Here is a 20963-nt window from a genome sequence, read left to right as displayed (position 1 = left end):
AGAATCTGATGATTCGTTGGGCTGTTGATCTTGCGGGTGTTGACGCGGACGCAGATCTTCAACGTGATGACCGTATGAAATTGTACGTGGGACCTTCTTCCGGAAGGAAAGAGAATTGGAAACCTACGTTTACTACATTTACAGATCCAAGTTCGCTTGGCCCTGTGGGGACTGTTGTCACGCTGACAATGAGGGATCTCATTCAGCTCCAGCAAGAGAGACTGGAGCAGGCGTTAGCGGTGAATCCTTTTGGTCAGGCTGGAATTAGTACATTTCAGCCAAAGAACGATACCGAGTTTTTAAAGGGATTGGAAGTTCGCGTGTTCAGTACCTTTACTAATGCTCAAGGAAAGCGAACTGTGTGCACAGTTCAGCCACGACGGACTCCATTTCGTGGCGTAGATGTGGTGCATGCATTTCTACAGCAAACAGTTGTCTCGGATGATCGTTTGTCGGCCCGATTTTCAGCAAATCCTCGACTTTATAAATTATACATAGCTGATGAGTTCACTGGTGAGGAAGAGATGGTGATTCAGTTGGATGGGGCTGCTCAAAATTTTACCTGTTTTGCGGTTCAACCACTTCCAGCTGCAAAGCTATTTTTGTTTCCACAGAGAACACAGTTGCTGCCCTCCGTTGCTGAAGATATTAACTTGGCAGTGGAAATATGTCCTTTAGACCCACAGGCCAAAACCGTCAAAAGCCAGGTGCTTGTGCCTGCTGATATGCTTGCAGAAAGTTTAGAACAAGCAATTGTTAATCTTCTTCCGGGGCGTGGCCTGGTTCCGGGTTCGTTGCGCATCAAATATGGGCCAGTAGAGTTGAACATCAATGAGTACTATAACTTTGGGTCAGGATGCGGTCACATGGATGTGCCCATAGCTGAACGGACCATCTTGTCTCTTTACCGCTTTGGGGTGACAGAGGTTCTTCTGCAAGGACGTATTCCTGACGAGAACACGGATGTTTCTTTATTAGTGGAGGATATTGTTATTAATATTGACGCAGAGGAAGCACAGGCATTTCAGCAATTTGATGTGATTCGTATAAATCGATATGGTGCACGGCAGCAGCGCATTCTATGCGTTGATGGGGAGCGACTTTATACAGTGCGACCCAACGTGGATGGCTCAGGGGCTGCCCAGGTTAACGAGGAAAAACTCATCAAGGATATTGAAGAGGTGGTCACTTCACCAACAAAATCAAAGTATTTAGAGATTCGATACAGCCGTGCCTCAAACCATGAGAATGATCACATTGAATGCACCACTGCGTATAACCGTGCCTTGTTAGACGAGAAGCTGCGTGTTCTTCAACGAGAACTGCGCAAGAAGAGAGATGAAGAGCGGCAACTAAAGGGCAACGACACGGTCTTTTCACGCTTGTTCCACCGGTTCAGGTTGGGGTTTCACAAACATTAACAACAACAACAAAAACAGAAGAAATAAGCAAAAAAGGTGATGCTCAATATAAATATAAATATATATATAAATATATATATATATATATATTTGAGGAACTTGTGAGAAGAATTTGGGCGAAGATGACTGCTTGCCCACTACTTTTTCAAAGTGGAACACTTTCTTGTTTATCTTTTTTGTTTTGGTTTTTGGTGGATTATGAAATGGACCGCGATTGGGCCTCACCAAAATGGTAAACGTTTTTCTTTGCCATCGCACCCACCTCCTTTGGGTGCACCTCGCTGCGGGGTTCTCAGGCCGTTGGTTGGAGAGAGTCTCAAAGAAGCTGCTTATTCGTAATCAACACGCGAATGCATGGTTTTGTTATTCATATGTACGATTTGCTTGTTTTTTTTCTTCAAGCTATACCAACTGTTGTTGCATTGGTCGGCTTGTGTGGACTGCTTCTTTTTCTTGTGATTACTCCATTTTTTTTTTTTTGTGTTGATTGTGTGGCAACAGCTTAGAAGCACAATTTTTTTTTTTGGCCCCACGCGAGGGATACCTCTACCGGATTGCTGATTTATGTTCTTTTTTTTACTTCCTCGTGTAAGTGACTCACTTTTTTGCTTAATTGTCACACATTAACCACTTCACTCCTTCCACACACATGCACACAGAGATGCAAGGAAACCAAACGCTGCCATTGTGCATGTAATGTGAGGGGTGGAAGGGCGAAAAGCCTGAAAAGTCGTTGTAGACGCATTGCCTACGTGTTTATTGTTTATTCTGATAATTAAGGCATGACGCTTTTATTTCTTATTTGCTGGGAATTACTATTATTATTTGTTTTTGTTTTGGTAGGGAGGGGAAAATTAGAATAAGAGTAGGTTGTGGTTCCTTTGCCGTGTTTTTGGTAAGGGGGAGCTAACAGGGATGGCCACTGAAATAAAAGTGAAAGGTTTTCAACTGGACAACTGGAAGGGCTCGCGTGACGGTTCCGTGTTGACAGTTTCCGGTCATTGTTGAGAGGATGGTATCCACGGGGATTCACTCTCCAGTTATTGCCGTTGCTAATTTCCTTTATTTCTACCATGCCAAGGGTATTACCGCAGGTAAACATGCGCCTGGTGTTGTGCCAATTTTGTGCGTCAAGGTCGTATCGTTTTTCTCAGCTGCGTGGATTCAGTAAATATTTGATGTGTTGGATGAATAGAAGTCATATTTTATGCCTATTTCTATAATACAGCCTTTTATTATTGAAATCTTGGGCATTGTATGCTTATACCTCCTCATTCATATTTGCTTTGGGCCTCGCTCTCCATTTCGTTTCAATGCCGCACCGCACCGATGTCTTTGCTACCATGGGTCTTTTTTTTTTTTTACTGCTTGCCGCTTTTTTAATTAGTAATACGACGAGTTGGACGAGCTGAAGAAAATAAAAGGCGTGGTGTGTCTGTGTGGGGTGGATGCATGCAAATACACTTGCATAAATAGATATAAAAAAGGGGTTGTGGGTTGTGGAGCAATAAGAAGAAGAGAAAACGAAAAAAATTATGGATCTCGTGGAGCGCAAGGTTGAAGGCCTTCTTTGCGGAGCTCTGCTCGCTCCGCTGGGCTGGACAGCCTGTGTACATCATGACGTTCTTGAGGATTCCTCACTAAACGTGGCGCATTTTGAGCGACTTGATATTTCTAGGGATTTCTTTTACGTGGCAGAGTACTTTGTTCCACTGGGCGCAGTGAGTGAAGAGTTTTTTCTTGAACAACAGCTTCAGCAGCGTTTGTTCGCATTTTTCGCACACGATGCAAAACCGGTAAGACGGCCCGCATGTGTTGTGTGTAAATTGGAGAAGCCTGACGGGAATACATCGAACACATCACTGGCGGCACTGCTTGACCAGTACACACTGTTGACGTGTGTGACCTTGTGGGTGTCGGATATGGAGTTTGGTGATATGGAGAAGATAATCCGTAATATTTCAACCGATTTGAAAGAACGCTACATGCATCGCTTGGATGGATCGGTGCCTGATGCTTCCGCGCATAATTGTGGTGTTGGTGTGGTCTACACAATGCGGGGTCGTTCTGTTGTTCACATTACTCGACAGGCAATGGGCGCTGTCAAGTGGAATCCGACTTTGTGCGAACGTGTGGACGGGATGCTTAGTAATTTGAAGGAGGAGTTGGGCCTGGTGTCAGAGAATCTGTCTCTTGCCGTGCGAGGCGTCAACTCTGTTGTCTTGGTGGTGCTTCTACCAATGAGTCCTGGTGTTTCCTTAATGAAGCATTGCGCGATAGAACGAGTTTGGGCGCAACGTGTAAAACGGAGTGGATGGCACAGTGAATTGTTGCAGCGAGTGAACCCCTCCATTTTGGAACTGGCGGTGTTTTCATCATTCTGTGGCGTGACCCCGCGCAGCACATTTTATTTCCTCTCCAAGAAAAAAGGGGATGTGGAGGGGGTAGTGGCATGGATAGCGGAGCCGCGGGTGGGAAGTGATAGCTGTGTGGTGCTCCTAGCACCAGCGTCTAACGAGAGGTTGGATTTCAACAACACAAACCAAAACACTCATCCTTGTCAAACGCAGTGTGAATGGTTACAGCGCACATTTCGTTTATGCATAGCTAGTGCTGCTTCATGGACCCCGTTGGGCGTAGGAAAAGAGCCTGGTTTTTTGTTTCGCGATGGGAGTCTTGTCGTACGTATTCCTTCCATGTCCATGACGTATAAAAACGTGACGGCTGTGGCCACAGCTGCAATTAGCGCCGTTTCACTGGGTTCCATCACCGTGACGGCTGAGGATGTCAGTCTGACTTTTCGGCGACAGGTGACTTTTACCCTTCTCAATGAGCTCCGCTGCTCTGAAGACTACATTGATTATGTTATAACAGAGTATTTGTACGATGCACCACTTGAGAAAATGACGGCTATCTTTCGTAAAGGAAGGAGACAACAAAAGATACCACCAGCGATAAAGCGGAATTTTGGAAAGGGTGAAGAGCATTCGGTGTGGATACGGCTTAAGGAGGACGGAGCCGTGTATTGCGTGGCGCGCGAGTGTGGGGTTGGTCGATTACTGCTAACACAGGCGTGTGTGTTTGGCCATGCTCTTGATGATGCGGCAGCGGAGCGGTGGGAGAAGTGGATCTCTGGCATTGATGTTATGGCTGTCGTGCAGTGACGTCTGTTACATGAACCGCAGTAATGCCAATGGTATTCACAGTTAAATTTAATTGTAATGAATCTGTTTTTCTCTCACAATTTCATACATGCGCAGGTGTATACTTTTGTTCTCCTTTTTTCTTTCTTTGTCTTTATTTTGCTTTGGTCGTATTTGGTTTGTAGTGATTGGGTAGAGAAAGTAGGGGTGTGGGCGTGCTGGTGACTCGGTCGTTTTATTATTATTATTATTATTATTATTATTATTCTTTTTTTTTCCTTAACCCTTTCCTTGCCTTTTCCCAACCCTAACCCGACGGAGTGCTTACTGTCTGTGTGTGTTTTCTTTAGGGTGAAGGCCTTATTAGAAACGCCCATACACACGTATATTTGTATATATTCGGACTGGCACTCGTAATTACGCTGGCAAAGAGCATGCATTCTGGGGAAGTGTTTTTTCCGCAGCGCTGCAGTCACCTTTCCTGCGCGTTCAACGCTCTTGGGGAGCTTCGAGTGGCGATGGCCTTGGCGGATCGGCTGCTTTTTTTGAAGGAGGGAACGCTGTGCGCATGTGGGCCTCTTTTTAACGATCCGGGAGGGGAGCAAGTGGGAAGCGAAAAAAATACGGAGGCAGCAACCTTGCGTCAACTTCGCTTTTGCCAATTCAGTGATGAAATCCGAGTGGCTGTTGTGGGGACAAATGGGGTAACTGTTGTGGATGTCAGCGAGGGCGACATGCAACTGAGGCACAGACGGGTTGTGGTGGAAAGCCACCTTGGTACCTCTACCGTGAAGCGATGTGCATCTTCTCCTTTCTTTTCTTTGGCATCCGTTTCGCCCCAGGGGGCAGCAACTTCTTTTTCAACGCCATCGTGGATGTCAGGGTGGGATGCGTCAGTGCGTCGCGAGGAAGTGCGTGGTGCGGTGGACGCGGAGTTTACCTCAGTTTCCTCGCTCGCCATTGTTTTGGGTGACAGGGCAGTGGTAGTCGAAATTGGCGCAGATGGTGACATTGTCAAGTGGCGCAGTTGGGGTTCCTACAGTACAGTGGCCGTTTGCCGCACGAATCTGCATCTTGCATTTGCTGTGAAGTCCTCTGCTGTGGAGGTGTTTCCGCGGAGGGTGAGGCGTTGCCAGGAGGCCGCCTCGTCGCTACCTTCCCTGCAGGAGGAGTGTGATCCAAGCATTCTATTCCCACCCTCGCATGCGAAGGCCTCATTCAATGGGAAGGATTCTAAAAAGTGTGACAAATTTGCCTTGCGCGGGGTGTTAGCAAAGTTAGGGGTTTACAAGGTAGCAGCAGTTGAGTGGCATCATATCGCCGCCCATACAATTTTGTGTGTCACATGTCAACATCCAAATGACGATCAGATTTCCATCGCTCTTTTCGTCGTGCAGTTCATACCAGAGGTATGGAAATCGCGGCAAAAGCTTGGGGAAAACAATGAAGCTGACTTAACGCAACGTAAGGAGAGTGATCACACATTTCAGCTTGTACCTTTTGGGACAGTTTCCTTTGGTTCCGTGTCGTATTCTCTAAGAGCGCAACTCGTTCCAAGTTTTTGCCGTTCTATCCACACAAAATCCTTGAGTAACAAGCTGGAATTTCTTTGCTTCGAGAATGACGGTACGGTGCGTTCTGTATGCTACCGATTTGGTCGACAGAAGTTAGGGGGATTTCCTATGCAGCGCTCTGCCGGTGTTAAAGCCTCCAAATTGTTACTGCCATTACAAGAGAATTATGGTAACATTGTTCGTGTGGATGTTTTACCGGTCTGGAAATTTCGAGCCGTTGAGCTTGGCGCCTTTACCCCTCAAGCAGAACAGCTTATGAGGACGCGGAGGTATCGTCTGCTGACGCACTTCTCCAACGGCATGGTGGCGAAGGTGATGATTGACCTTTTAACGATGGTCATACGTGTGGAGGCGTTCCTGACGCTTGGTGTCGATCCACTGCCTCTTTGCCTCTCTACATCTCGGGGCAATGATGGAGAGGTGTTGCTTTTGGGAATCTCACACGAGCGCGCGTTTGTCATTGAACAAGTTACGAGAGATCGTGGTGTCGCTGAAACGACGCTTCTTGCGGTATCTCCAATTTCTGTGGAACACCGCCAACGAATGCAGGGGCTGCAGACGTGCGGTGTCACGACGGACACGTATGACACCGTTGCTGTAGATGAAAAGAAGGGCGAAGAGGAGGCTGTTAAGCTCTTTGTGGAGGCGAAGTGCCCTGAAAAAGCGCGTATGATTCCGTCGCTCATGAAGGCGTGCGGTGGGGATGCAGGGAAGCTTCTAACCCGGCTGGCAGCGAAATACGGCCCAATCGAGTCAACAGATGCGCCTCACAAGGGGGTTCATGCCAATGATGATCCTGGTAGTGTTTTGGATGCACACACGAAATTGTCTTCCTCCGCCTCCTCCTCCTTGTTGCCACTGGAGACGGGATTTCGGCTGCAGCAGGTACAGCTCACTGCGGAGGGTATCTGTTGCTCTACGAGACATTCAATAAACGGTAGGGAGGAGTGGTGGTGTATTCCTACCACCATTCTCGAGAACTTTTCGGCAGTGCAAAGCGAACTGGTTGTACCCGCGGCAAGAATTCCCGCGATAGCACCGATGCGCTCTTTAAATGCTGCGCCCATTGAAGGACGCCGCCACTTTGAAGACAAAGAAGTGTTTTGCGAGTGGGTGGAAAGCCTTAAAAGCATCACGGTACGGGCGAAATCACTACCCGATAACCCTCCATTGTCATTTCAGCCCTTTGAAAACTTCCCACGGTATCGTGTGGATGAAGTCAAGGCGACCAGGCTTGTGAACAGGGCAGTTATTGTTGGTGTTATGGGCACAATATATGGCGCGGAGACGAAAAGGGTGCTATGGCTGTACGGACTGGACCTGCTCCGTAACGTTGCAGTACCACCAATGTTTTTTCTGGAATTGAAGATGGAAGATGTGCTGTCGTTTGCTCTGAGTCAAAATTCCACTGTTTTTGTACTGCACCGGCACAAAGGCGTCATCGATCGGTGGATTCGGGTTGCTACGGGTGGGGAGGACGGCTTTCACTGGGAAGGGGGTCCTGCACACGATGAGGTTAGTTGGCGAGGAGAAATCACGGCTATGGCCCCATTATGGGCTGAAACAAAGGGTCCTAACAAGGGAGAGATGCAATTGGAGAAGCTGCTGTTTTCTTCTTCCGATGGCTCCTTTATTCATGCCTGGAATACTCCACCCGCTGCACCGGCGACTTTCATGCAGTCGCGGATTGATAATTTCAACACGGATTCCACCGTGGAGATATATCATCCTACAACACTCCTTGTGCTTCTGAGAATGGGGAGGTGGCGGGCGGTGCGGGTTATACTAGAGTACGTGCTCCAGCTCGCTTGTGCAATGAATGCTGATGGAGCCTCTGCCACAGACGACATCAACCCGAGCGTGTTGGCAAGGGAGTTTTGTCACAACCCAGTGAGCATCCGGCTCTGTGAGAGGCCTTCTGTGGCGCAAGGGGACCTGGATGCCACCACCTTTTCCGCCGAAGTCGCAATTGATATTGACTTGCAGATAGAGCGTCTCCTGGAAATGGATGAAAAGAGTGATGGCTCTCGTGTGCCAGATAATGGATTCACCCCGGAAATGCTCGAGAAGGTCATGGAGCAGCTTTCCTTGGCGCAGCTTCGGGGCCTTAGCAGCCAAGAACAGTTAGGTCTTGTCTGCGTTGTGGATGCCATACGAGCGGTGTGTTTGTTTACTATTGGCATGGACGTGGCAGCCTCAAAGTTTTTTTTCTTGCACAAACTACGCCAACTTTGGCGACGTCTGGGCGTGCGTGAGACTTTCAAAAACATCATTCCCCATACGCACACTGCATTCCTGTGGGCGGCGCTCTCCGACGCACAGCCACGGTTGCTGCATGACCTCCTGAACGGGAATGATGGGAAGGGTGCTGTGTCGTGGACCGATGTGGAGGCTGCCGGGGTGCCATTCTGGTTAAGGTCGCTGCAGGGGCTGCGGACACTGGCGGAGCGGGTGGCACGCGGACAGTACCAGGCAACAAGGGATGTAAGAGAATGTGCTCTCATGTACATTCCTGCTGGGAAAGTTGGTGTTCTTGCGGCCCTGTGTAAGGCGGAGCGAACGCGAAACTGCACGCTTTTTTTTTGCGAAATTTCAATGAAATCAAAGAATAAGACAGCCGCTGCCGGTAATGGGTTTGCAGCTGTGAGCAAGAATATGGTAGCATATGGCGCGGCCTTTTTTGTCCTTGCAGGGGAGTTCCGAAATGCCACTCAAGTTCTTCTGCAGCGTCACGGCAGCATTGCACTTGCCCTGTTGGTTTTGCGCTTGGCCAGTAATGACAATCGGGATGATTTGCTTTGGTTTGTTGAGCAGCGAGTCCGTGAGGAGGCAGAATATGGACCGATGAACGTCTGGGAAGAGGCGTGCCTGCTCTGGCACTGCGGACTGACCCGAGAGGCCCGTGGGTTGCTTTCACGTCATGTACCGCTGTGCGCCGTTGAGGCTGCCGAAATTGTGAGCTTCTTGCGGAATGAGCGACGGCGCGTGCGTGGGGAAGGACTAACTCCTTTGCGAGAGCTGCTTTTGCTTATGCATATGACTCGCCTCTCACACGCCAAAGGAATGCAACTGCCAGCAATGATGAGCTGTCGCGAAGCGGAGGCGCTGCTCGCACAGGTGCGAGGTGCAAAGGCAGAGGAGCACAAGGCAGTGGCGGCGAGAATAACCTTTGCTACACGTACCAAAGCTGATTTTAACACTGGCACATTGACGTTTCACGGCTTTGGTCTGGATGATGAGGATGCTGATGGAGGAGAGCATGGGAACGATAGTAATAACATTCATGGCTTCGAGAAAGATGCACTTGACGCACAAGTGGCGTCTACAGCAGTTGCAACTTCAGGAATGGTTTATCACGAGGAAGAAGAAGATGCGAGTCAGATTGATGTTATCTCAGCGGTGGCACTGGAAAGGGAGCTGGAGTGGGCCCAGAGCCGGCTTCATGACACAATTCCAGCTGATGGCTTGACAGAAGATCAAGACGGCGGCAGGGGTACTGTGCATGCATTTCTCGTTTGTACAGCTCGCATGGTGGCGGATATTGGCAGGCATATGCCCATTGCTCGTGTGGAGAATCGTTTGGCATTTTTCTTGAAATCACTCTTATTGTTGCAGAACTCTCGTGCTGATCCACTGTCCGATGAACCTTTGCCATTAACCATGCAGGGTGTTGTATCGCGTCTTGTAATTGTCGCCGTACGCCTGGTGCTGTTGTCAATAGCAATTCAGAATACGGACTACGCGCTGGCGAACGCATTGCTGGAGTTCCCAACGGTGGTGAAGGTCCTTCGTGAGCAGAATTCGGAGACGGCAACGTTGGATTCTGTCCTGTCATATGTGCGCGGACTGCAAGGCGTCCTGAGGCGCGTACGGGCAATGACTAAGGAGCAACTGAAAGAAGACGAGACGGGAGAGGTTGGGGCCTTTTCACCCTTTCATGAATTGTTAAACACCGGAAAAGATGGCGGCCCGTTGTTATGGGCTACAATGTATGAGGAGAAACTCCGCTCGTTGCTGATCCTCTGGAGTGCCGCATTCCTGCATCTGTGTGCGCTGAGCGAGCTGCGGGAGGAGGTTGGTTACATACGGGGCGTCTTTGCGGACCTCTCGCATCCACCGCAGTACGCAAAAATCATGCTGTGGTTGCTTGGCTGTATGCTGTGCCGCGTCACATTGGCGTTCAACACGGCCGCCTCACAAGTGGTTGGCCACGTGGTGGCCGTGCGGCAACTAGACGACAGTCTTCTCACGAACCCCAACGGTATTTTCATTGAGGAGGAGCAGGAGCTGCGACGGGTGGCGGAGTTGCTGGAAAGCAACCTTCTTTTCAACATAGAGGATGCGGCAACGCAGCATCCAGTGCAGACAGTCTTGCTGGACCTTTGCGTGGCCCATGCAGAGTTTTTTTGGCAGTTTCCTAGCATAAACGCAGCGATATCCACCGATACCGATCAAGTTGTGCTGTTGCTGCGGGATGCGACACAACCACACACCACAGCACATCTTCTTTACGGGCAGTTGAGTGATGGCGCAGTGGCGACGCTTCGGCAAATGGAGGTGACTTGGCTGCGGCGCGTCCACACACATGCGGGCTTTTGTGAGATGATGCTGGAGGCGGCCCTCTGCGGTGGTTTGGAGCAGATCACAACAACAGACCGGTTAGTGCTCTATCAATCCCATCGTGCAATATGCTCTGTCGACTACGATCGTTCCAGTTGCGAGAGCCTTGTGTGGGGCACCGACGCCGGTGCGGAAGTAACTCACGGCTACCGCGAGATATTGGCGGGGGACAACGAGGCCGCGTTTCTGCGGGAGCAGCCGGATCGAAACTTTGTGACAGCGACCCTGTCGGCGGGGTTGGGCAGAGAACAGGGCAATGGGACGGCTGTGGGCGCGACCCAGCGGGACCCGAAGGCATTGTCGCAGCGGCCCCGTTTTTCATTTGCCTCCCACGCGATGGTCGTGTCCCACCCACATCTTCCCTTTTTTCTTACTCGCCACTGTGATGGGTGTGTGGATTTGTACTCCTTCACCTCCAACGAGTGCGTGGCGACTTTCCTCTGCCATGGAAGTCACGTGGTGACAGATATCGCCTACTCGTCCACTGGGTACGTGTTCGCGGCAGGCCTGGCAGACGGAAGTGTCTCTGGATGGCGTTTTAACCTCGGCAACTCGTCGAACGATCCACTTTTTTCGCACCGTCTCCTTCCGCCCGGCGGGGTGAAAGTGACGCTCTTCTTTGAAAATCAGCACTCGCTACTTATTGTGGCTGGCTTTGACTACGCCAAGGAGGAGAGCTCAGCAGCGACGGCGCCGAGGGGAAGACGGGGAGGTGGTGGAATTTTTTACAACAGTCGGGCGGGCGATCGCGATCAAAACGTCGTTGGTGTAATCCTTTTGGTGGATCTTGTGGTTAATGGAGGTGCAGTGTTGGTACGCCGTGAGCTGCCGTTTGTGCCGGAGCATGCTGTATATATGACGGGCCTTGACCTCGTCTTGTGTGTCGCAGTCGACGGCCGCGTTTTGTTGTTTGATATATGGAAGTCACACCTGTACATTCTCGGGAACGCACCGCCCGTCTCCCCGTGCATTGCTGTCTCCTGTGTTGCTGTGAGTCACTACGACGACGTTCTTGCCATCGGTACGCAGGATGGGCATGCGCTGCTACTGCGATTTCACACCATTCTTGAGGCAAAGTCCTCATGTCTGGAGGAAGCGTCATGTGAGTCCACAATGGCTACATATGTCACGGGGGAGAACGTGCTTTACAAAGCCTCTCGCCTGCAGATAGCGCCAGTGCTGAAGTCGCACTCTGGTGTTTCTTGCATGGTTTTTGCCCCATCTGTGCTGCTGGCCGGTCTTAACGATGGCAAACTTGTTGCAGCGATGCTTGTGCCGCATGCTCTTCGTCAAGGCGGTCCACTGTCGCAGATGCTGTGAGTGGCAGATGGTTGGGTGACAGTCTGGGCATGAGATGAGGAAATGAAAGACACTGCATCATCTTTCTCTGGTGTGGGGAGTAAATTTTTGACATTTTTTGCCTGTCAAAAAATGATGGGTATTGTTGATGCAACGTTTGCTTGCAAGTTATGCTGCATTTTCTCATAATCCTTTCTCTCATTGCTTGTATTTATGTGTGTGGAGTTTTTTTTTTTTTCCGTGTCTTCTTCCATCCCCCACATGCGTCCCGAGTCTCTCATACGCACATAAAATAGTTTTTGTGTATACATCCAAGTACACGTGGACACCGAATACACATCCACAGACTGTTTGAGTAGGAGGGATGTTGCGGCGCGGTCTGGCGCTGTGGATTGGTGTCGAAAGCGACATATTCATGTCTGTTGTGAATGACAAGAAATATCTGGAGCACCGTCTTGCACTGTTAGGGAAGGAGGACCCCGTACTGAAGCCAAAACCGCTCTCCGACGAGGAAATTCAGCGCTTTACAACATCGGTGGGGAGTGCCGAGTCCCTGTTCAACAAGGCGTCGGGCGCAAAACCGTCGGACATCGTCGATGAGACAACAGGCACGCCAATCGGCAGCACACAACTTAACCCCACGCGGTACGGTGATTGGGAAAGCAACGGGAGGTGCCATGATTTTTAAAAGGGGACAGGCGGGCAATTAGAAGCCCGCATGGATTACAGCACGCACGTGTCGTCCTTGTCTTTTTTTTTTCCCTTCTCTCTTTTTGTGGGTTGCTCCGGTTCCTATTCTTCATGAGCCACCACCGTTTCTTTGGGTTTTTTCTTCTTTTTTTTTTTTTCTCTGCATTCTTTTCTCCTTCTCTTCGCATCCCATCGCAGTTGGCACACAACATATTGCACAGTCTGCCGCGGTCCCTTTACTCGAGGGCCCCGCAGAGAGCAACAACAACAAGAACACGAACAAACAGGCCGAGAGAAGAGTTTGTTGAATAGCCGTGATTTTTTATTTGTTTTTAATATATAAAAATATATAAATATATTACAGTTTGGCATGTCACTGCAGTTATTTAGTTTTGGACACCCCTGCGAGCATCAGCTGCGCAGGACGTGTATTGGCGGCGCCAGCTGCCCCCTCAACGGCTACCCAGACAATTGGTGCTGCAGCTTTATCAAGGGGAAGATCAACTTCAAGAGGGACAAGCCGTGCGAGGGGCCTCGCTGTCGATGGGGTTTCACACACCCATCACAGTCCCAGTTTGATGCTGTAACGCATGTACTAAACGAGAGTCGCCCCATCGCGGTTAAGATTGACGACGCGGAAGACAAGGAACAGCTTACCTTCCACATAGAGAACCCGCACATTGTAGACACGGTGCAGTGCGCTTTGCATATGATGCGGCACCCTCCAATTGGTCGTGCCACACGCGTGGGTCAACTGTTAGCATACGCGGCACTGAGGGCGGCGGACCCAAAGGTGTTCATGCAGCTTCTCAAGACACTTAAGAAGCCCGTGGACGGCTATCTACTCGGTGCCCATGAATACCTCACAAGCGGCAATTTGCCCACTGCCGCCACCACAACCAACACCACGAACACCGGTGCTCAGGGGAAAACGGCAGGCAAAAAGGGAAGTAGTGAGAAGAAAGAGGACGTCGCTGAAGAGTTGAGGAACGACATGGTGGACCTCATGAACGCGGCCCTCAGCTCCGGTGGACAGCTCGTCAACCGTGAAGACCAACACACACTGCAGGCGGTATTCATCCATGCCCTCCGCAGCTACCCTAAGAGCAATAAGAAGCGCCAAGAGATGTTAGAGTTGGCTGTCGCAAAATTCGGCAGCCGACCTGTGGCGAAAATTACACCCGCTGCTACGACCGCTGCCGCAGGTCAGGCAACCGCCGCTGCCAATAATAATACTAATAGTAATAATACTACTAATCATAATGCCACCACCAATACTGCAACCACCAACAGTACACCTAGTCATACTGCCACATTAGGCACGGCGGCAGCAGTTGTGACTGCTGCTAATTCGACCAATACTGCAACAACAAATGCAGTTGCGTCCGTGAAAGCGGCGGCAACAACAATTCCCACGACGGCTGCTACGACGGCTGCTGCTGCTGCCGCCTTATCTGCCGCAGGAGGCGGTGGGGGTAACAATAATAATGTTTTAGCCAGCGGTGGAAATCCGTCGAAGCTCTCGGAGACGCTGGAAGAGCCGACTACAACTCTCTCTCACAGCGGCAACTACCACAGCGTCAATAGCAACAGCAGTATGGTCTCCAACCGACGCCCACAGGCTGTTGGGGGCAATTCAACGCCGAGGGCTGTGAGCACACGTAACAAGGACTCTAGCAGCACCTCACCGGCGAAGCAACAGCCCCTGGTGCAGGAATCACCACAGCGACAAATACCACCGCCGCCACCACCGCAACCTGTCGTTGGAATCAGCCGCGTGGCGCAGCAGGTCCAACAGATTCCGCCCCGCCACTATGAACCGATCCGCACGGATCAGCCGCTCCCAAATGTCGCTCTCTTCGGTGGTCTCTTTGGGCTTACGCCGCAGTCCGCCTCATGGGCACTGCTGGGACGTGCTTCCTGCTTCAATTCCAGTTCCGCTGCGTCCAACGCACCGGCTCTTGCGGCTCCTTCTTGCGGGTTGTCGTTCGTGGAGGCGGCGGGCGAAGCCGACGACAAGGTGCTGCGCTTCATGCCGACATCTGCGCCCGGTTACAACTTCTTCAGCGGCATTGACGGGCTGCCGGCGGACCAGCAGGGAATTAATGTGATCTACGACGATTGAAATATTCTCCCCTCCTCCTGACGCCCCCAATACACATTCATCCCCCTCTCGCTTTTTCAAAAATGTTTCTACTTCGCTGGGGAAAAGGGAGGAATAGTAGGAGAACGACAGCGCACACAAATACACACAGACAGACAGACAGAGATATTCATATGCACATGTATGCAAAGTAATGAAACAAGCAATGGATAAAGAGAGCACGCAAACAAACAAACAACAAAAAAAAATATAGCCGAAAACAAGAAGAAATAGAAAAGGAAAAGGAAAGGGACGAGGGAGAGAGGGAGGGAAATAGGAATCCGTTTTGAAATGTAATAAAGAGCATACCTTAAAAAGGAAAAAAGAGGAGAGAAAGGAAAAAAAGAAGAAGGAATTGCATGAACAGGAGGATAACATCATCTGTAGGAGAGGAAGATGGGCGAGGAGTGAGAAGCGCCCGAAGAACAGAATGAGAACAACAACAACAACAACAAAATAAATTAATAAAGAAGAACGTTGTAATAAGTGCCGAGGGGCTCTTTTGGATCCGAGAAGATATATATATATATATATAGAGGGAGAGAGAGAGAGAGTACGTCGAGTTTACGCATGTGGGAGCGGGAGGAAGGGAAGCGGCTTATATTATTTGGAGTGTGGACAATTGCATGGCATTTTTTGCCATAAATTCGTCTGAATAAAAGTGTTTGCGTGTTTTTTTTTTTTGCCTTCTTTTATTATTATTATTATTATTATTTTTTTCTCTCTTTCTCTGTGTGTGTCTGTTTGTCTTTCTGCTGTGCGCTTGCATTGTTGATTTCCTTTCCCCCTTTTTTGTGCTTGATGAATGGACGATGGGAAACAAACGCCTATTCTTCATTCCCAAACATACACGTTTTTTTTCCCCCTTTTTTTCCTGTTTTTAAGAGGAAACATAACAACAGCGTGGCTGTGAAAGAGGAAAGGGAAGAAGAAGTGGGGGGAGGGTGCAGCGGATGTCATACGGTGAAGCATACCCCACCGGTGACCGCATGGGGGCGCTCGGTGCAAACCTCCATGATGTCAACTGGAACGAGGTGCAGGTGGTGGCGTCGCAGTGGAATTACTACAAACCCCAGCAGCAGCGCAGCGACGCGGAGGTTGCACAGTGGCTTCGCGAAAACCGCATCACCATTTACGGCGATCGTGTGCCGCAGCCAATGCTGCTCTTCTCCGATCTCGTGGCGCCAGATTCCATTCACCAATCCTTCATCGATCTCGGCTACAAGGAGCCCACTCCCATTCAGTCCATCGCGTGGCCAATCCTGTTGAACTCCCGCGATCTTGTTGGTGTCGCCAAGACCGGCTCCGGCAAGACGATGGCGTTCATGGTGCCAGCCGCACTGCATATTATGGCACAGCCTCCTGTGCGTCCAGGAGACGGTCCCATCGCGCTGGTGCTCGCCCCGACACGAGAACTTGCCGTGCAGATTGAAGAGGAGACACGCAAAGTGCTACGACGCATTCCGACCATTGCGACAACATGCCTGTACGGTGGAGCACCAAAAGGTCCGCAGATACGCACACTACGAGCTGGAGTACATGTAGCCATCGCTACGCCGGGTCGTCTTATTGATCTGTTGGAGATGCGAGCCACGAATCTGCTGCGCGTGACGTACCTGGTACTAGATGAGGCCGACCGCATGCTAGACATGGGGTTCGAGATTCAGATTCGAAAGATTTGCTCGCAGATACGCTCTGACCGACAGACTCTCATGTTCTCTGCAACGTGGCCACAGGAGATTCGCAACTTGGCAGCGAGTTTCCAGCGGGATTTCATCCGCGTGCACGTCGGCTCCGAGGACCTGGTGGCCAACAATGACGTCTGTCAACACGTGATAGTGGTAGAAGAGTACGACAAGCAGCGAAGACTAGAGGAAATTCTTCAAAAACTCGGCCGTCAGCGTGTGCTCATTTTTGTGAAGACAAAGCGCACAGCTGACTCTCTGCATGGTTCACTACGACGCATACTTGGAGGAGCGGTGATGGCTATTCATGGTGACAAGGAACAGTCGCAACGTGACTATGTGCTTGACCGCTTTCGTCGCGACGACCGTTCCGTTCTTGTGGCGACAGATGTTGCCGCACGTGGGTTGGATATCAAGAATTTGGATGTGGTCATTAACTTTGACATGCCAACTAACATTGAGGATTACGTGCATCGTATTGGTATGTGAATTATATTCCGGTTGAGTCCATCTACCTTCCCCCTCTTTCTCCCTCTCCCTTTTTTTTTTCTTTAAATTGTTTTTGCTTTCTTATTCCCCTCCTTCTCTCTCTCAATCCCTTTCTACCTCCCTCTCTTACCACCTCTCTCTATTCGCGTCGGTCTGTTGGCGATGGCTGTCTTTTTGTGGCGTTGCACTTTGGAGCGGGGCGAATGGGGGAAAGAAGACGGCACATAAACATATGCAAAAGTAAATACATACAGCCTTTACGCAATATACATGCATCTTGTGTGCACTTGTGTCTCCCCCTTTTTCGGTGGGCGCGAGTTTACTGTTTGCATTTGTGTGTCGCGAAAGTGTCTGCGAGTACGAAATGGAGAGAGATAGAGAGAGAGAAGAGGTGAGAAAGAGAGAGGGAGGTGTGGGTGGGGCATTCGCCCCTCTCTTTTCTCTTTCTTTCTTTCCCTCTTTTTTTAATTCTCTTTCTTTTCTTCCTGCGCCTCGGCTTGGATGTGCCTACTGGAAAGTATGCAGACACGGCCGCGAGTTAGAAACCCCACCGCTATGTGTGTGTGTGTGTGTGTGAAGGAATATATATATATAAATATATATTTTGCGTCTGCCAGTCTTTTTCTTTTTTGACTGCTCTGCCGGCGCACACATGCATGCGTACACAACAGACGTGCTGGACGGCGGGATCACTTTGAAGAGGGGATGTGTGGGGAGCATGTGTGTGTGGGCGATTACATCTGCCATGCGTTCCTCTCATTTCTTTCTCTTTTGAGAGGGGCTGCCTTATTTGTATCCACCCCCCGCCCGCTTATTGGAAAAGCAAAGAAACATCAAAAAAAAAAAAAAAACGAATAAACGAAGAAGGGGAATAAATAAAAATCCCGTTGTTTTTGGATGTGTGGTCTTCCTGTTGCTTGAGACAGCACGCCGCACGGTGGGTGGAAGGTTGAGGTGCCGCGGCGCTTCTTCACCACAAGGACGGGAGGCTGAAAAGAAAACAAAAGTCGAGGAAATTTGCGGGCGGGGTACTGTGATGCAGCGAGTGTGGGGTAAACAGACCGAGCAGGCATGACAGGAGGGGATGCGGTATGGGACGTGAAGGCAGCGGCGAGGCGTTGAAAGTCGAGGGGAATTTTCTGCTGTCCCCGCGTACTCGGCCTCTGCTGTTCTTCCCGTTCTTTTCTTGCGTTTGACATGCATGCACGCAGACAAACACACACACACACACACACAAATATACCTACACAGAGAGGGAGATGCGCACACGCACATACATCACGACCCCACTGACCAGAGTTTAGTGCACAACGCTCAGGATGCTTCCGCCAACGCCGACCGGATAATTTTTTTTTTTTTTTTCTGATTGACGCCAGATCTGAAAAACCTGTTTTTTTTTTCTTTTTTTTTCCCCCTTTTCTGTGCTTCCTTTTGACTGCGTGACATTGTATCTTTTTGGACAGGACGTACTGGACGTGCCGGACAACGAGGCGATGCGTACTCCTTCGTAAGCGGCGCTGATCCATCGAAGACAATTCGCGACTTGGTTGATCTCTTGCGCCGAGCGAATCAGGAGGTTCCACCAGAGCTGTACGAAATGATGGGCCGAGGCGGTGGTGGTGGCGGTTACCGCGGAGGCGGTGGTGGTGGTGGTGGCGGTTATCGCAGAGGTGGGGGTGGCGGCTATCGCATGGGAGGAGGCGGAGGGGGTTACCGTGGCGGTTACGACGCACGGCTGTATGCGCCGTACGGCTCTGCCGTGGCGGTACCCGTGCCGTCTGCCCCGTTGCTGCACGCTGGCGGGTATCCCGCGGCACCGCGCCTGCCTGCCGGGGTGGGTGGTGGTGGTGGTGGTGGTGGTGGCATGTACGGTGTTCCACCACCGCCGCCGCCGCCCCCGCCGCCGCGTGTGCCGATGTCGATGCCGTCTGCTGCGCCGCAGTGGAGTCAGGGCCCCACGTCTCTTGCAGGCGAAAAACGGGCGCGATTGTCCCCTGAAAGGCGGAGATCCAACAGCCGCGAGAAATATCGCCGCCACTCCCCCTCCGATAGCCGCCAGCGGTACCGCGACTCGGACGACAACTACCACCGCCGTCACGACAGCCACGAGCGCCGCTGAGCGGACGAAGTTCTTTCATTTGGCCCAATGACGGGGAGGAATATATATATAGAGGGAGAGAGGAAGAGAGAGAGGGAGTGCCGATGAAAAGAGTGACAAATCCTGCGGTTAAAAACAAACAAACAAAAGGAGGGAGGATTAAAAGCCAGCGGAGCACGAAGTTGGATGGGAAGAAGCAGCCACAACAAACTGGAGCGACGGTCGTCTGGCATGGCTTTTTTGGTCATCTCCATCTTCTGCCATCCTTTGGGTTCTCTGTCTCTTTCTGCTTTGATGTGCTTTTTCCAATGTGCCGTGTCTTTTTTTTCCCCCTCTTCTTTTTCTTCTTCTTCTTAATCTCATCCATGGGCAAGCGTCTAGTAGTGAAACTGACTCCTTTTTTTTTTTTTTTTCATTCTTCCCTCTTTGACCCACACACGGCAAGAACGACAACAAAAGAAGAGGAAGAAGAAAAAAAAAAAAAACAAATAAATACAACAGCGGTTAAGGAAAGAGACGCCACCACACAGCTTTTGCTTTCTCTTCCTTTCTCTCTCTCTCTCTCTCTCTCTCTTTGTTTATTTATTTCTTCCTATTCTTATGCTCACACCACAAGCAGAGCGGTTCTTCCTTTATTCTGTAAAGAGAATTTATGGGTGTTGGTGGTGAATTGCGGTCTTAATGAAAAGGAGGGTGAGAGCGTTGTGAGAGGCGAAGAAGAATTCACTTTTTTTTTTTTTTTTTTTCTTTTCCCCCTTCCTTCTTTCTTCCCCCCCTGTTTACATCCAATTTCCCTGTTAGAACGCAGTCGAGGGCGTCACGTTCCTGTCGCCTTTATGTAGGAACCAACACATATGTGTGCGGAACGTTTCACTTCCGTCTTTCCCCCTCTTTTTTTTTTTTTTTTCTGTCCGTTTCTGTGCCAGTGGGTCAGCATGTGTGTGCGTGGACGTGAGGAGGCGGGGGATGAGGGATGGCGAGAAGAAGGGAATGTGTGGACCATTAAAAGAGAGGGAGACTAAGAAGGAAAGAAAGAAAGAAGCAGAGAAAAGAGGCATGTGTGCATAAAAACAAGTATGGCGAAAGGGAAAAGGGGAAAAAGAAACAAACAAAAAAAGGGACATATAAAATAAAATAAAGTAAATAAAAATAAATAAATAAATAAAAATATGTACGCATGCATGTATAAATAAATATAATAAACAAAGCGGAAGAATTAAAAGGAGAGAGACAAAAACAAAAACAAAAAAAAAAAAAAAAAGAAAAACATCGGCAAAAAGAAAGAAAAAAGAGAACAAATTTTTTTTTTTTTGTAAAAGAAAAGAAAAGAAAAGAAAAGAAAAGAAAAGAAAAAAAAAAGCGGTATTTTAACTATTAATTGGTAAAAGTTCATCTGTGATTTGCGGCATGGTAAAACATGCCCAACGAAGCGTAGAAGCATGGAAGGAGAGTAAGTGGAAAGGTGAAGAAAAGAAACAAAACAAAAGGATAGAAAAACAAGAGAGAGAGAATGAGAGAGGGTGCGTGTAGGGTGTATGTGTGAGCTCGGTGTGGTGGGAGGCGGCGTCAAATTATTAGACTCCTCTACACTCGCAGAAAAAAACACACTCGCATGCAAGCACGCACGTACACAAAAAAAGTGCTACCGCCTCAGTACTTTATCTTTTTTTTTTTTTTTTTTTTTTTTTGTAGGCCTGTTTTTGCTGCTCTCTCTTTCTTTTTATTTGTAATGGAAGCCGTTGATGATTTCTTCTTTTTTTTTTTTTTTTTTTTTTTTTTTCCGTTCAAAAGAGAGGGGACG

General features: G+C 49.6%; 6 protein-coding genes across 6 annotated transcripts, besides 35 other annotated features; all 6 read left to right on the top strand.

Moving 5' to 3' along the window:
• Positions 1 to 928: a sequence feature (heterozygous, Esmeraldo-like haplotype).
• Tc00.1047053508973.110 (hypothetical protein, conserved) lies at positions 9 to 1421 on the top strand (the record flags this gene model as incomplete). The annotated part of the gene is made up of 1 exon (XM_806617.1): positions 9 to 1421. One exon carries the CDS (start codon positions 9 to 11, stop codon positions 1419 to 1421), a length of 1413 nt encoding a protein of 470 aa, XP_811710.1.
• Positions 929 to 1264: a sequence feature (areas merged during assembly that could not be assigned to a particular haplotype. This can correspond to areas where the two haplotypes were merged or to regions with more than two copies in the genome that were merged during assembly.).
• Positions 1265 to 1277: a sequence feature (areas merged during assembly that could not be assigned to a particular haplotype. This can correspond to areas where the two haplotypes were merged or to regions with more than two copies in the genome that were merged during assembly.).
• Positions 1278 to 11140: a sequence feature (heterozygous, Esmeraldo-like haplotype).
• Positions 1468 to 1511: a microsatellite.
• Tc00.1047053508973.90 (hypothetical protein, conserved) lies at positions 2957 to 4585 on the top strand (the record flags this gene model as incomplete). Its single annotated transcript, XM_806616.1, has 1 exon — positions 2957 to 4585. The coding sequence occupies one exon, from the start codon at positions 2957 to 2959 to the stop codon at positions 4583 to 4585; it is 1629 nt and encodes a 542-aa protein (XP_811709.1).
• Positions 4800 to 4831: a microsatellite.
• Tc00.1047053508973.80 (hypothetical protein, conserved) lies at positions 4999 to 12078 on the top strand (the record flags this gene model as incomplete). Its single annotated transcript, XM_806615.1, has 1 exon — positions 4999 to 12078. One exon carries the CDS (start codon positions 4999 to 5001, stop codon positions 12076 to 12078), a length of 7080 nt encoding a protein of 2359 aa, XP_811708.1.
• Positions 11141 to 12844: a sequence feature (areas merged during assembly that could not be assigned to a particular haplotype. This can correspond to areas where the two haplotypes were merged or to regions with more than two copies in the genome that were merged during assembly.).
• Tc00.1047053508973.69 (hypothetical protein, conserved) lies at positions 12422 to 12745 on the top strand (the record flags this gene model as incomplete). Its single annotated transcript, XM_806618.1, has 1 exon — positions 12422 to 12745. The coding sequence occupies one exon, from the start codon at positions 12422 to 12424 to the stop codon at positions 12743 to 12745; it is 324 nt and encodes a 107-aa protein (XP_811711.1).
• Positions 12845 to 12987: a sequence feature (haploid, non-Esmeraldo-like haplotype).
• Positions 12883 to 12930: a sequence feature (A-rich).
• Positions 12988 to 20963: part of a sequence feature (heterozygous, Esmeraldo-like haplotype) that runs on past the window's edge.
• Positions 13065 to 13108: a sequence feature (AT_rich).
• On the top strand, positions 13118 to 14872 carry Tc00.1047053508973.60 (hypothetical protein, conserved; the record flags this gene model as incomplete). Its single annotated transcript, XM_806614.1, has 1 exon — positions 13118 to 14872. One exon carries the CDS (start codon positions 13118 to 13120, stop codon positions 14870 to 14872), a length of 1755 nt encoding a protein of 584 aa, XP_811707.1.
• Positions 13973 to 14011: a microsatellite.
• Positions 15118 to 15164: a sequence feature (CT-rich).
• Positions 15326 to 15345: a microsatellite.
• Positions 15583 to 15605: a microsatellite.
• On the top strand, positions 15844 to 19183 carry Tc00.1047053508973.50 (ATP-dependent DEAD/H RNA helicase, putative; the record flags this gene model as incomplete). Its single annotated transcript, XM_806620.1, has 2 exons — positions 15844 to 17055; positions 18527 to 19183. 2 exons carry the CDS (start codon positions 15844 to 15846, stop codon positions 19181 to 19183), a joined length of 1869 nt encoding a protein of 622 aa, XP_811713.1.
• Positions 17082 to 17205: a sequence feature (GA-rich).
• Positions 17432 to 17474: a microsatellite.
• Positions 17496 to 17549: a sequence feature (GA-rich).
• Positions 17621 to 17640: a microsatellite.
• Positions 17645 to 17670: a sequence feature (AT_rich).
• Positions 17883 to 17946: a sequence feature (T-rich).
• Positions 18269 to 18300: a microsatellite.
• Positions 18674 to 18724: a microsatellite.
• Positions 18902 to 18927: a microsatellite.
• Positions 18941 to 18971: a microsatellite.
• Positions 19481 to 19517: a sequence feature (GA-rich).
• Positions 19614 to 19655: a sequence feature (T-rich).
• Positions 19699 to 19736: a microsatellite.
• Positions 19890 to 19913: a microsatellite.
• Positions 20168 to 20280: a sequence feature (CT-rich).
• Positions 20295 to 20328: a microsatellite.
• Positions 20393 to 20431: a microsatellite.
• Positions 20477 to 20520: a microsatellite.
• Positions 20826 to 20850: a microsatellite.
• Positions 20909 to 20942: a microsatellite.

Source organism: Trypanosoma cruzi, genomic scaffold (genome assembly GCF_000209065.1).
Source record: "Trypanosoma cruzi strain CL Brener 1047053517109 genomic scaffold, whole genome shotgun sequence".
In the NCBI taxonomy this organism is placed as follows: domain Eukaryota; phylum Euglenozoa; class Kinetoplastea; order Trypanosomatida; family Trypanosomatidae; genus Trypanosoma; species Trypanosoma cruzi.
This window is presented reverse-complemented; position numbering and strand designations above follow the sequence as displayed.